This window comes from Equus asinus, chromosome 7 (assembly GCF_041296235.1).
Source record: "Equus asinus isolate D_3611 breed Donkey chromosome 7, EquAss-T2T_v2, whole genome shotgun sequence".
NCBI lineage: Eukaryota > Metazoa > Chordata > Mammalia > Perissodactyla > Equidae > Equus > Equus asinus.
In genome coordinates, this window is record NC_091796.1 from 58567521 (window position 1) to 58582114 (window position 14594).

Here is a 14594-nt window from a genome sequence, read left to right on the forward strand (position 1 = left end):
ACATTCACAATTTGAGCACAGCTTTTAATTCAAGTGATTTCAGATGCCATTAGTTTAAATAAAGAAAGTTTTTACTTGGAGGAAATCATTAGCCTATTATCTTCCAGAAAGCTTCAGGCAAGCTTCAGTGTTACAGTATGAGCCTCAGCATAACTGTTTATCGTGGAGACTAGTTAACTTGGGACCCATGACTAACTTTCTCCCCGCAGTGTCTTCCTGTTAATCTCACTGGACTCCCACGGGTCCTTTCCTCTGATAAAGACCCTCCTGGGGGGCGGCTGCAACAGTCGTTCAGAGGCAGCATCATCACAGAGGAAGGCAGGGATGTCTTGATGGGCATTGTGTTAACTGAGTGAACTTGGCCTCAGCTGGACTATCATATGTGCCTGATAGTAAAAATACCTTAAAGAATGAGCAATTAGGAAGTCAGTTCAAATATCTTTAAACTATTAAAATGAACCTATTACAAATTAAATATGCCTTCATTTCTGTCTAACCCATTTGTTAATTCACATAACATTTAACGGTGTGTACCAATTCTCTGATTTTTTTTAAGGAATCAAAGCTCCAAAGTAGCCTTTTGCCTTTAACAATATTTCTAGATCATGATTTTAGAAATTCTCAGAGCATTTTGTTCTGTCCTTGGAATATTCGATAGGCAATTTTGTTCATTTGAACTGCAAATAACGACAAAACACCCACATGGAAATCATGTTGGGGAATCAGAGAGCCCGTGTCCCTTCGGTGGGGGTGGAATAGTCAGGCAGGTGCTGAGATGAGAGGCACAGGGTGCCCACTGCTGCCACCAGCTCCAACACCAGAGGGTCTATGTCACCGCAGGAATCCCCGTCACTCCTCTGAGGGCGGTCGTGACTTCCATCCCTCTTTGAACTGTGGAAATATTACCAACTTAAAGCCAAGCAGCTCCCATGTTTCTTTCCACATCTTGGCTTTGCGTTTGGGGACAGGAGACACAGCTCCCGCCCTCCCTCACCCAGCCTTCCTCCTGACTTCCCATCCAAGTTCAGAGGCGCAGTCTCCACCCGTGGCTGGAGCCAGGAACCTGGTGTGACGCTTGATTCCTTGGACCCCTTCTCCATTACCATCAGCAAGTCCTATGGGTGCTACCTTCAAATTTTGTCTGAAATCAGCCTACTTTTCTCCATCTCCACTGCCGGGATCCCTATCCCGGCAACCACCGCCTCTCAGCTAGATCCTGAAATAAGTCTCCCTTCCAGCTTCCGTTCTTACCCTGTCCCACTCATGGGACACTAAGGCTGGATTCTGCCTGTAAAATTATCAATCCAGCTATACCCCTTCCCTAGATAAAACACTTTGTTGGATTCCCATTAAGTAAGAAGAAAATTCAAGCTCCTCACCCTGAGGGCCACGGCTCTGCAGGGTCTGGCCACTTCCTGCCTTTACGCCCTCGCCTGTGCTCCTTCCCACCTGCTTTGTGCTCAGAAGTGTCAGGCTTTTCCTTCTGCCCTGCCGTTCACTCCCTGCTCACTGCATGGCTGGTTCCTCCTCCATCATCAGGTCACGTCCTTCCCACGGAGGACTCCGCTGACCACCCTCCCAAAGTGAGCCCCCCAGATTCTCTCTCTCACTGTGCCCGCTCTGTGGTGTTGACAACACTTAGCACAACCTGTAATTAATCTGTTCTGTAATTCTGCTTTGCTTCCTTGTTGACTGTCTGTCTCCCTCCCTAGACTAGAAGCTGCACGAGGGAAAGGATCACGTCTGTCTTCTCTGTTGCAGCAAATCTTAAACTAGCAAAGTAACTTAAGATTGTACACATAGTAATACTCATGTACTTGTCGAGTTAACTGAATGAGCACGATTGAAATAGAGGCTTGCGCAAAGCAATCCCAAGTGTGAAACTAACGTAAGAAGGCAGAAGGGTCAGCCTTGGGCCAGGCTTGTCAGCAGCCCTGTGTCTCCCCAGACTGCCAGAGGATTTAGCAGGGCCGGGGCGGCCCCCACCTGCCTTGACCGATCTTGCTGCGACAGCAAAGGGGTAGTCTGCTTATCTGGGGCCAGGCTTATTTACTCAGCACCTACTATGTGCCAGGATGGGCAAAACTACCCATCATGTTTTATCTTCTGACTTTGCTTTCCAAGACCTTTGTCCTTTTTTCCATTACATTTGCTTTGGGAACACTTGGAACAGGGGCTTCCAAATCCCTGTAGTCAGATGCAATCCCTTTTTCCTCTCAATGTTCTAAAGCTCTGATATACTCATTTTATAAACAGTTGTGTATTCCTGGTTTCTTTCCTCTGAGTGACTGCAGACCTCTGGGGTCCCACGGTGGATCCACATTTGTGTCCCACCCTAGACCTGGCTCAGTGTTCAGAGACAGAGCTCAGGCTCCGTAAAGAGGTTCCCGATGGGAGGGAGGAACAGGAAAGGATGGATGGGGAAAGAATGCTGTGGATTTCAGAGGAGCTACAGCACTGCCCAAACTTTTGACATTTTAATAACAAAGATATGCATTTTCTTTGCATCTTAGTCCATCGCAGGCAATTATATGGGTCCTTAGCTGGGATTCGGGGCCCATCCCAGACCTATAAATAAATCAGACTCTCTGGCAGGCAGGGGAATGCGTGAGGTGGACCTAGGACTGTTTTTCCTAAAGCCCCGCGGATCCTGCTGTCCTGGCTGAAAACCACTAACCCAGTTGGTCACTGTCTGCCTGTTCAGATTGTCTTCACCTGCCCTTTATTGACCTTTCATCACTCTGTAGAAGGTGGTTGAAAGCATACGTCTATCTATATGCTCCCTTTTCCAAATGAAACAGGGCTCTTATTTTGGAAAATTAATCTTCGTAAGACAAATGTAGAAACAGAATGCAACATTTGGTGTGTCTGTACAATGCTATCACGTTAGGTTTGCACAACATACGTGACACCATGCAAACAAGTCCCTCCTCCGCCTCCGCCTGCCGCCTGCCGCCTGCCCGGGAGCGCTGTGAGGCCGTTTATCTTCAGCTGTGACTCACAACACTTGCCTTTTCCTTCCTTGGGCTCTTCTGTTGAGATGAACCCATTCTGTTAAGATAAATTGTTAACTTTTAATAATAAACAATGAATAAACAACTAGTGACACTTTAGAAAAATGCTCCCTCTGCCTCCCAGATCTTTTGGCTCCTTATATGTGACTGTGATACACTCCCATTGAAATGTTTTAATAGCTTGGTTTTAACCATGAAGAAGAGGAAAATGGATTCAGTGCATAAAAAGCTCTGGTCTAATGTCTAAAGGTTGACTGAAACCTGAAGGAGGTTCTACAGATGAATTACTTCAATGTATTTTCCAATTAAAGAGTCAGCCTACGATATGATTCAAACAAAATATGGCAAATTTTGCCTAGTCACCTGAATGTAGAATTATGACCAGGGGTTGCAGGTGTCAGCCAGCGCGTGGGTTCTAGGCTGGCTGCTTCACACTCACCCAGAGCCGCTCTTCAGTCATTCAGACTCCCAGGATTCGCTCCTCCAATTTCTGGTTTAGGAAGTTTGAGGTGGAGTTCGGTAATCTGTCCTCCTAAAGACTCCAGGCCATCCTTAGGATTTCTTCCAGCCCACATCGAATCTTTTAGTGCTTGGGGGTAAAGAAAAGCGGATGTTTGGGTTCTACAAAAGTAGTTTATTGCATCTTCTCATTTCAAAATTGAGCGGAAACTGCTAATTCAGTGCATTATGGGGATGGGGCCTATGGGTGACAGGCAGCTGTGGGAAGACATGAGAGGTAGCCTTGCCTCTCGGCCTGATCCAAGATCCGAGAATAGTAGGACCTTGCACATGGATGATTCCAGCGCACTTGGAGCTTCCTCATGTGAAATGAGAGATGATCCCGTAGTACATGTTGGTGCATTTTGAAGTCAGGAACTTTTAAAGAAGGTGAGTTAAAGCACTTTGTTTCTTCAAATAAGTTTTAGATTTTTGACATGGACAATAATGATATGGAATATTTTGTTTGTTTTTTTCAAAACTGTAAAGGGTTCTCTTTGTCCTCAATTTTTGAGATAGCTCAGAAACCAGGGGAATTCAGTCTTTATTCACAGCTCCTCCTCCTTAGCTTGGCTCCCAGAGTCCAGCTGCGTTCCAGTGCAGGGGCTGATCACCACTCCAGCAACAAGGCTGCTTGTTAGTAAATATGTTAAGCGAGTCGAGGCTCTTCCAGAGCGTCGGTGTTTATGCTTCACCAGACAAATCGTTTAGGGGGAGAGAGCCCGCCCGTTCATAAGCCAGCCGGCCGTGACTAATGGCAGTTCTGGCCCCAGCCTGGACTGAGGGGCTCACAGAGGCAAACCCCATCTCACTTTCGGCTCTCTCTCAGCTTGGCAGGTTTAGAAAGCATTTCCAACTCAGGGCGTCAGGGATTCTGGTACAAAAATGCTCAAAACTTCAAGTGCATTGGAATGTTTATAAAAATCACCGGGGCACCAGTCCCGCCTAAGAGAGGTCAGGGAAATGCATTTGTCTAACCTCACAAAGGTTGTTGACCAGAGATTTCTATTTGATTTAATCTACATCCGTAGCAATTCTATAATTGAATAATAAGTCATTTATTATGAAAGTTACACATGTGTTTCTGACAGTGACCCAAACAGCTCTAGCTGTGTTCTCTCTCCCTATCTCCTTTTTTAAGTACGGTGATTGAAGGTTTTGGCCAAACTTCCTTCCTCAAGGAGGATTATTAATGTGTCAGTCACCCATTGTGAGGGGGATATTAAGCAACAGATGCTCCATGAGCAGATTGTTCATATGTGGATGGCATGTGAGTGCCAAAGCAGGGGCTTCACTGGATCAGCCACCACAGTGACACTGCTGGGGGAAATGAAGCCGCCTGTAAGCCGGGCCTAAGCCTGGGGAAGGGATCCCCCAGGGTGAGAACAGAGCCTGTGGACTCTGGGTAAGTTTGGGGAGATGGACTGGTCCCAGGGTGTGTCAGCACCTGAGAGGCGGCAATCTCTGTATTTTCTCCAGGTAATCTCGTTAGACCCCCAACTTTTAAAACCATCCATATGCCCGTGGACCTCAAATAGACCTCCAGGGCGTCAGCCCAGTGGCACAGAAGTTAAATTCACATATTCTGCTTCAGTAACCTGGAGTTCACCCATTCAGATCCTGGGTGTGGACCTATGCACTGCTTGTCAAGCCATGCTGTGGCAAGCGTCCCACATATAAAGTAGAGGAAGACGGGCACAGATGTCAGCTCAGGGCCAGTCTTCCTTAGTAAAAGGAGGAGGATTGTCGAAAGATGTTAGCTCAGGGCTAATCTTCCTCAAAAAATAAAAAATTAAATTTTTTAAAAAAATAGACCTCCAGTTCCCACCTCTCTCCAACACTCTAGATTCCTATACTAGCTGCCCTCATGATGCCTCCCGCAAGAATGCCGGAAAGCATCTCAGAATTGAATTTCCCAACCCCCTCCACTCCTGGGTGTCCCCATCTCATCAATAAAAACAAAAATACAGGAACTGTCTTTGGTTCTCCTCTATCCCTCCTCCATCCACAATAAATTTACCAGCTAGTCCTGCTGACTCGACCTCCAAGATAGACTACAAAGGCAGGAACCTCCTTCAGCTTCACCAGCTCCCCTCTCCTCAACCATAGCTCTGGTCTCTGGTCTCCCTGGGAGTCACTTTGTGAAACAGATCATGTCGTATCCCTCCCTCGGTGGAGTGGTTGGCAGTCAAAGTCCTATTAGAGTGGGTTCAAGAGAAATTAAGTGTAGGGGGAATGGCGCCATGCATCCAGCCAAGTCTTGGAGAGTTTCTCTTTGAGAGGCAAACGTGGGTTGGGAGGGTTGTGTTTTCCTAAGGTGAGATGGTGAGACGTGTTTGTTTGTTGATGGGGTGATCCGGGAGAAAGGGAACATGAGATGATACAGGAGAGAGGGAAGGATGACCAGAGCCATCCTTCTCCCTGGTGTCCCAGCACGTGCAGCTCATCCACAGTCACAGGAGGGGGGACCCAAGTGCCTGCTCCACAAGTGGGCTTTAGGTAGATGGACTGATGTACTGGTCAGAGCTCGCCCCTCTTCTCTCAATGTAGTAGGAAGAGGGTCATCAGCTGACAAGGAGAAAGATGACTTTGCGGAAGAAGCAGGTTTGGGGACACATGTCTTCTTTCTGAACGTACCATAGAGCCTTTGACCAGCTCTTCCCTCAGTCTCACATGCTCTTGCCTAGGATTTTCACATGGCCTAGGATTTTCCATTGCCTAGGATTTTCACGGGTGACTGTGACATTCAAGTCTTAGCTTAAATGTCACCTCCACGGAGAGGCTCTCCCTGACCTCAGGATCTAAAATAGCCACCCTGTCACTACACTCACATGACCCTATTTTAATTCTCTGAGTAGCATTCATTACTCTGAGATATTTAGCTTGTTAATTTTTTGCTTATTTACATGTTTATTGCTGTATCTCTTGCTAGAGATACTAGCACACACTAGGCTCTAAACAGATAGAAAAATCTTTATGAATAAGCTTGAGGCATTCCTTTTCCTTCAGGGAGGAAAAAGAAAAATGTGTCGTGATGGAATACAATAGAACCCAATTTGGATGTATCAACTTGAATAAGCCTGGGATTAAATCCCTGAGAGAGAGAGAGAGAGAGTGGGAGTGTGTGCATGTGTGGAGGGTGGGGGTACACCCTGTAGCCTTGGCTTCATCATTAGCCAACTTAAGTCACACGTGGTCTGTACCCCCTTGGGCAACAGAAGATCTCTGCGTCCCCAAGGCCACTCAGCATGTGTGGGACTTGCCTGCCTCCTCCAGTGAACTTGGCATAGTTAGAGATGAATATTATGTAAATATCTGAACTAAGTGTATCAGGAAAGAACCTTTAAAGTGGGAGCATGGAGAGGCAGAGCTCCACTCTGAACCCTTAAATAGCGTCTGAACTGCGCTGAAAGACCCTCTGGCTCTGCCGCCAGCTGCAGGCCTTTCGGTGGGGCTGGAGATCCGAAGTTTGTTGGCCTAGGGACAAATGCGAGCAAAGTGTCATGCATCTAAAGCAGCCTCCTTTTGTCTTAAGGTTTATATTTGTAGTTCTTTTGAAAAAATCCTCACCTTTCTAGGGAAAGATTCTAAGTAGTCCAAAAAAATTCCTGTGTATTGTTTCAAAACAAAAACACCTTAGTCTACCCATTTTGAAACAATCCGCGGAAAAATGTGTATGTTCTGTACATGTGTTTCTTCCCTAAATCTCTAAGGATGGCACATAGCTGCTGAATGGTCCAGACTGAAGCAGTATATCATTCTCTGAAAGGAAAGGCAGGAAGCGACTGTATGTTTAGCCATTACCCCGGGACCACTCATCCTCCCAAGGTCAGGAAACACTAAGATAGTGAGCAAAGATAAACTTCAGGAAGACAAGGGATTTCCTAAGCACCGACTTGGCCCACCCTTTCAGTTAAAAGCCATGGATTCTGTAATCAAATCTTGGTGCAAACTCTGGAAATTTGAGGAACCAAATCCACACTGATGAAAGCTAACATTATTAATAGATGTTTCAGACAGTTTCTTCCTCTGCCTGTAAAGAGTGAGCTCTCGCAGGTAAGATGCCATGCTGTTAGGGACCCTGTGATTAGTGATGTTTGCTGTTTACTCCTTCAGGAAAAATCAAAGTTACCTAGGCTTTATAGGAACTGTCAGAGACCTGGAGGGCCTTTGGTGGTTGTCTGCATTTTTTTCCCTGATTTGTGAAATTCACCTCATTGACGGACCCATAAATTACAAACCATATAATCTGCCAGGCTGATGGGCAGAGTTCTGGACTGCAGTGTTTTCTGTTTTTCATTTATTTAGGCTGGAGGAGAAAAAATAGATCCAGAAGAGGCACTGATCTATGAAGAGGATTTAGATGAAGGAGATGGTGTTGGAGGAGAGTTGGAAGACAGCACAAAATTAAAAATGTTCCGCAGGCTTGCCTCTGTGGCTTCCAAGCTTAAGGAGTTTATTGGCAACATGATAACCACCGCTGGAAAAGTTGTTGTGACAATTTTACTGGGGTCATCAGGTGAGAGTTTCTGCGTGGAACACACGTAGCACTTTGGTGAATAATGACTCCAAAATAATAACTATAGCTTTTGTAAAACTAGCCACGTGTACAACCCACACACACGCAAATAGTTATCTCTGTTTTGTTCTAGTTTTTATGTTTTTAGATGATTTCTGTTAACCTCTGTAAAACAAGCTTTCTCCATATCTGTTAAGTGACCTCATTTTCTATGTGTAAATTACAAACACAACTATCCTTCTACCGTGGAGCCTACGAATGGCAATTGGCTGCAGTGGACAAGCTGAATGTGCCCATCGCGAGCGGCACATGTGTGTTCTGAAAGCACGTCTGTTTGCACTGAGTCGTTAGTGATCTTAATTTAACTCTCCAGGATATACTATTTTTCTTACTAAGTTAGATTGTAATCTTCCAGCACAGACACTCACTTCCTTTAAATTTTGGCTACAGACTGCTTATTCCATAATAATGTTATCTTGGTTTCCCCCCTCCTTCCATTCCACTCCTGAGCTACTGTGAGGTTTACTCCGTGCTGTTTACTTGAAATGTCACGAGATGAAACCACTTAACTGCTTTTTAATAGGAAAATAAAAAAGTGCAAAAGAGAATAGAATTTCTCAAGGAATATAACCCAATATTTTAACAAGGAGTCATTTCAAAATGCCACTCAAAAATGTTTCTAAATGCCTATAAGGAATCATGTCATTGTACGTTTCCCTTGTTGGTGATAGTGCAGATCAGAGTTTGTTGGCAGGACAAAGTCTCAGTGAGACTTCAGCTGCCACACAATGGAATGTTCTTACAAATCCTGCTTAGCCAAAAGAATCATTTTTAATGATTTTATGTCATATAATGTCATTTTATAATGATTTTTATAAGTCGTTATAAAATATGGTATCAGGGAAAGTTGGAGTGGACGTACAGCTATCCCTGAAAAATGTGGGGGCAAAATAGAAAGGTGGAAACAGGCCAGTAAATGTGCCAAGTCCTGCTGGTATGAAAAGTAGATGTTTACTTGACTCAAACGCCACAGGGAGACTTTCTTCCTCACCTGGTTATTTCTCCATCTTTACAAATATCATTTTGTGTGTGACTATTTTTTACAATAAAAATAGTATTCTGAATTTTATAAATAAAATGTAATTAATGTTTTAAAAACCTGATCAATACCTAAAGCATATGAAGGAAATTTGCATAATCTCCAATAGTTACATTTGCTGAGTGGTAAATGATTTTCCAGTCCTGTGCAGGTGTTCATGATCGCGTTTCTTCTTCTTTAGGTATGATGCTGCCATCTCTGACCTCGTCTGTGTACTTCTTTGTATTTTTGGGTCTGTGCACCTGGTGGTCCTGGTGCCGAACGTTCGACCCATTGCTGTTCAGCTGTCTCTGTGTTCTGCTGGCTATTTTCACAGCAGGGCACTTAATTGGACTTTATTTATATCAGTTCCAATTCTTTCAAGAAGCGGTTCCACCCAATGACTACTATGCAAGGTAAGAGAAATGGTTCGGACATTTCAGGGGGAATGCCCCCTCCATGACCTTGTCTGAATGTTCAGGGGTTAATCCTCTTGTGGGTTAAGCAGAGATTTGGTGGGGGAGGGGGGGAAGCAGTCTAGTGCTTTAAATTTATTGAATGACACAGTCTAGAAGGAGGTAGACAGTCTCTTCAGATGGGGGTGCTGCTCGGACTCAGAAAGAGGAGAAGCCGCTGTCTTAGCAAGTGGAACAGACACATGGTCTCAGCTGTGGAAGGAGATCCAGGAAGAACATTTTACATCAAAGAATAATAGCAATGGGTTAAAGCCTCCAGCTACAAGGAGCTCTCATAGGACAGAGGACAAATTGAGTACCAAACATAATAACTGATTGTAAAAATTTAAAAGTAAAAATACATGAGTCCATGTTGTGAAAGAGAGAGAGGAAAAGAAATATCTAATTTCCTTCAATAGATGACCATTACACCAACTCCTTACTATGAAAATGGGAATTAAAGGCAAAGATTCCAGCATTTACTTTGATTTTTTAGCAGGAACTCTAGGCCATTCTCCGTTAATGAGGGAAATTCCTCGCTACAGGATCACAACAGCTAATGAAAGGGAAAGAAATAATAGAATTAGGAAATTACTATTTATCAATTCTTAATGAAATGCTTGATTCTAGTCACAAACTGTGACCGTTAGTTAAAAAGGTTGTTGGGATGAGGGATGTTTGCAACAATGACAAAGTTTAACCTCACTGATTATTTGCTAATTGTAAAGGGAAAAAATCAAACTTTACTGTGGTGGTCAACACCTTAACTAATTGATCAAACTAACATTACCAAAAATGGGCTAGCTCAAGAATGTGCACTTGAAGATGTGATGCCATACGAGGTCTGGGGCATCATCCTGTGAAGTCTTTAGACCCAACCTCCAATTCACAGGAAATATAAAGGAAAAAAAATAATTTCAGTGACTCCAGAGGATCAGAAAAATTCAGAATGTAGATTCTATATCAAAGGGTCTGGTCTCTTGAAAAATCAGCATCATGACAAGGAAGTGCATGGGGTGGGGGTGGGGGCAGGGCTGTTCTGCTTTAAAGGAGAGCTGAGGAAACCTTGCAAACACATGTGAAGCATGACTCTAGGTTACATTCTGTTCAACGGCAAATCTCGAGAAGACATTTTGAGGTTAAATGGGGAAGTTTCAACATTCATTGGTTATTAGCTACTATGATAGAATTATTGCTAATTCTTAGGTGCATGAATGTATTATGGATATACAGGAAAATGTCATTATTTTAGGAGACACAGGGTAAATTAGTTAGGGATGAAGTGTCATGATATCTGCAACTTTCTACTGTTTGCCAGTAAAGATAAATAAAATTATTTAAGCTAGGTGATTGGCATTAAGTTATCTTTGTCCTATTTTAACTTCTCTTTTTCTGTGGAAAAGTTCATAATTGAAAGTTATAGAGAAAAGAAAGGTGACAGAAATGGTAGGAGAGAATGTGAGGTCAAGGAGAAAACTGTGCCAGAATTCCCCTCTCTAATGTGTCTCTGGGAAGTGGTGTTGGTGCTTCTTGTCTTCTTGTTGAAAAATGAGGAATCTGTGTTTGATAAGAACATGAATAACATTGTCATGCTGACAATATAGGTTTGCCTCCTTCTTTCAAGAGGTGCCAATGCAGTTTATAAGTGACAGTAAATATGAAGAAGCTATGTGTGCTGACCCACCCTTCTCACTTTTATTCATTCGTGTGTAAATTTGTCCATAATAAAAGCTAGTTTATGACTGTGTCTTACAATGCTTTAAAAAAGTGAATCGAGTCCTAAAACCACTTATATTCAGTTAAAATAAGTTAGTACTCAACACACATACAACCTACCTAATTCTAAATCCAGTTGGCTTGACCTGGAGGCTTAGCAAGTGTAATTCTGTCTGCAAAGAGAGGAATGTTACATAGACTCATTAAAACTGAGAAGCCAAGACATGGAAACAAATGAAGTGTCTGCCGATGGGTGAATGGATAAAGAAAATATGTTATATATACACCGTGGAGTAGTATTCAGCCATGAGAAAGAAAATTCTGCTATTTGTGACAACACATATGGACCTGGAGGGTATTACGCTAAGTGACGTAAGTCAGAGAGAGACAAGTGCTGTATGATGCCACTTGTATGTGGAATCTAAACAAAAAAGTCAAACTTGTAGAACCAAAGAGTAGAATGGTGGTTGCAGGGGGCTGGGAGATGGGGGAAATGGACAGAGGCTGGTAAAAGGCTACAAATTCAGTTGTAAGATGAGCAAGTTCTGGGGATCTAATGCACAGCAGGGTCACTATAGCTAAGAATGTTGTATTGTATACTTGAAAGTTGCTGAAAGAGTAAATCTCAAGCATTCTCACCAAAAAAAAAAAAAAAAAGTAATCGTGTGAGCCGATTGATGTGTTAATTAGTTTGATTGAGGTAATCATTTCACAATGTATACTTGTATCATCACATTGTACACTTTAAATATATCACAACTTCATGTGTCAGTTGTACCTCAGTCAAGTTGCAAGGGAAACTGAGAAGCCCCTTTAATGGTACAGATTTATGTAAGATTTATTTTAGGCAGGAGTGAGTAGATACTAAATTTCAGTACAGATGCTAGTTCCAGACTAAATGAATCCTTTGGTATTTTCTAGACATTTGATTTTTGGTTATCGAACACATGTAGAGAAAAGGTTCTGTGCTGTTGGAAGGACTGACTTAGGAGACGGTCTGATTGGAAAAGTAAATAGCTTCTCCTCTGGGGTAGTAGTTGACACCCCTCCCCAGTTTAAGGATATTTTATGCCATCTAGAGACTGATGATAGAAAATACAAAGAATGTTCAGAACCACCTTGCAAACACTTTTTCTGTAAAAGATGAGTGAGTGAATATTTTAGACATGCTGGCCTATTCTGTCGCAATTCTTTCAAGAAGCTGTCATCGTGCGAAAGCAGCCATGGGCAAGATGTAAAAGAACAAATGTGGCTGTGTTCCAGTAAAACTTTGTTTGTGGACACCAACGTTTAGATTTCATATTATTTTCACATTTCATGAAATTTTTTCTTTTGATTTTTTTGAACCAATTAAAAATGTGAAAACCATGCTATTAGCTCACAAGCTGTACCCAAACAGGTGGTGAACCAAGCTTGCCAACCTCTGGTATAGATAATAACGATCCTAATCATATAATAATGTATATGTAGTTTTCATTTAAATTGTTCCAAACTTAAAATTATAATTAATTATAATTTATTATAGACATTTTGCAGATAATCCCTTTAAACAGTTTAAAAGGTCCGTTACTATAATCTCATAGAGTAAGTCATTAAAAGTTGGGTTGCTTATCAGGGTATAGACACTTTGAGCTAAACAGTGCAGTATAGACATATAAACTGCCTTGTAGATTCCTCCCCAGTAACTTGGTGATGATAGGACATTGCATCTTAGTCCTGGAAAGCTTGGAAATTTACATCTTTAAAGCTATTAAAACAATCGCTTTTTCATAAGGAATTTCAGTGCACGGTTATTAACCCGAAATTCTGAGTTGGAGGAAAACAAACTGGAAACTAGCAAAAAAAGAAAAAAAGAAAAAATCATCTTGCATGGAAATTTGCCACTAATTTTATAACCGCAGAGCCTCCAGCTTTGGATGTGGCTTTCTTCCGAAAATGACGCAAAACCGTTTTTGTCTTGTTGTAAGTTTTCAGGTAGGCTCTCTGGTGAAAATTACCTTTCTTTTTAGAAAAATTGTTTTGTTTATCATTAGTATAACATGTTTGTTGGTGATTATTTGGGAAAATATAATAAAGAATAAGGAAAAACACTTTTTAAAAATGTAATCCTAACTCCCAGAAATAAATACTATTTATTTTTTGGTCTATATTCTTCCAGTATTTTTCCTATGCACCAATGTACTTTTGTCTTTTTAAAAAAGATTTTATTTTTCCTTTTTCTCTCCAAAGCCCCCCGGTACATAGTTGTATAATTTTAGTTGTGGGTCCTTCTAGTTGTGGCATGTGGGATGCCACCTCAGCGTAAGTGTCACATGAGCATACAAAACAAAACAAAATTCAGGGCTCATTATTTGATAGTTACAAGTATACTTAGGGGAAGATTAAGACACTGTGCCTGAAAGTAGGATTATTCTTCCCAAATATGAAATGCTGTGGTATATTATGATCAAAAAAAAATTAGTGATCACTCTTCTGAAGTTGATCCCACAAGATAAAGCTTCAAAAGGAATCCACATAACTAAATGCAAGACAGGTAATACATCATTCGCCGTAGTTTGTTCACTAGAATGAGCCCCGTTACAGCTGTCATTCTGGAGGTCTCCCTGAGGATGACTGTGAGCTACACAAAATTTGCCTTAGCTAATCCAAAGTGTAGTCTCTTCCGAAGGTTTTGTATTTTCATAGGGAATTTCTGTAGACAGGCAAACGCCTTAAATTTTGAAAGACATGAAGCAAGAATTAGAGGTGGTGGGTCAGCGTTCAGGCGCCTCCAGTTACACATGCACGCACCTTTGCCGTTTCTTCCTTGTAAGGCTGGTGGCGTTCCTGAAGCTTCGAGTCTTGGACGGCTTGTGTCCCGTGGGTCTTCTGTGTTGAAAGTACAGCAGGTGCGTTGGGCAGAGGATGGGGACAAAGGCAGTGACCTGATTTGTTCTTCATTATCATGAAGGTGAGACGCCTTGAAGGCTCTCCAATGTATGGGCATGCTATAAAATTCTCCTTATTGGTGGCGTGAACTAAAAGCCAATTTTAATAGTTTGGCAGCACACCGCTGACTGGGTTTCCTTGTGAAGAGGATACCCAAAGTAATTCTGAGGTGAACTCATCTGAAAGCAATCTCGACAAAAAGTGGGTTCTTTGTAGAAGTTCTGACGTGGGCGGGGTGGCGGGCATGGCAGGAGTCGGAAGTGCCTCTTGTTTTCTTAAGCACGATGTAGACTCTAGCAGCCACACATTTGTCTCTCAACCCTCTCAGTGAGCATTTGTGTACATTAAGCATTGCGATGACTATGTGACTGAATAATTCTTTAAGT

General features: G+C 42.4%; 1 protein-coding gene across 5 annotated transcripts in view; it reads left to right on the plus strand.

The window, feature by feature from the left end:
• Positions 1-14594, plus strand: part of PIEZO2 (piezo type mechanosensitive ion channel component 2) — a 427346-nt gene that overhangs the window by 256620 nt on the left and 156132 nt on the right. For all 5 annotated transcript variants that reach the window (XR_011504549.1, XM_070513541.1, XM_070513542.1 and 2 more), the window contains exons 6-7: positions 7821-8031; positions 9312-9525. Coding sequence is in view for 4 of the 5 variants with exons in the window: in XM_070513541.1 (XP_070369642.1) it covers positions 7821-8031; positions 9312-9525 (425 nt within the window). In the remaining variant the exon portion in view is untranslated. The remainder of the gene's footprint in view (positions 1-7820; positions 8032-9311; positions 9526-14594) is intronic.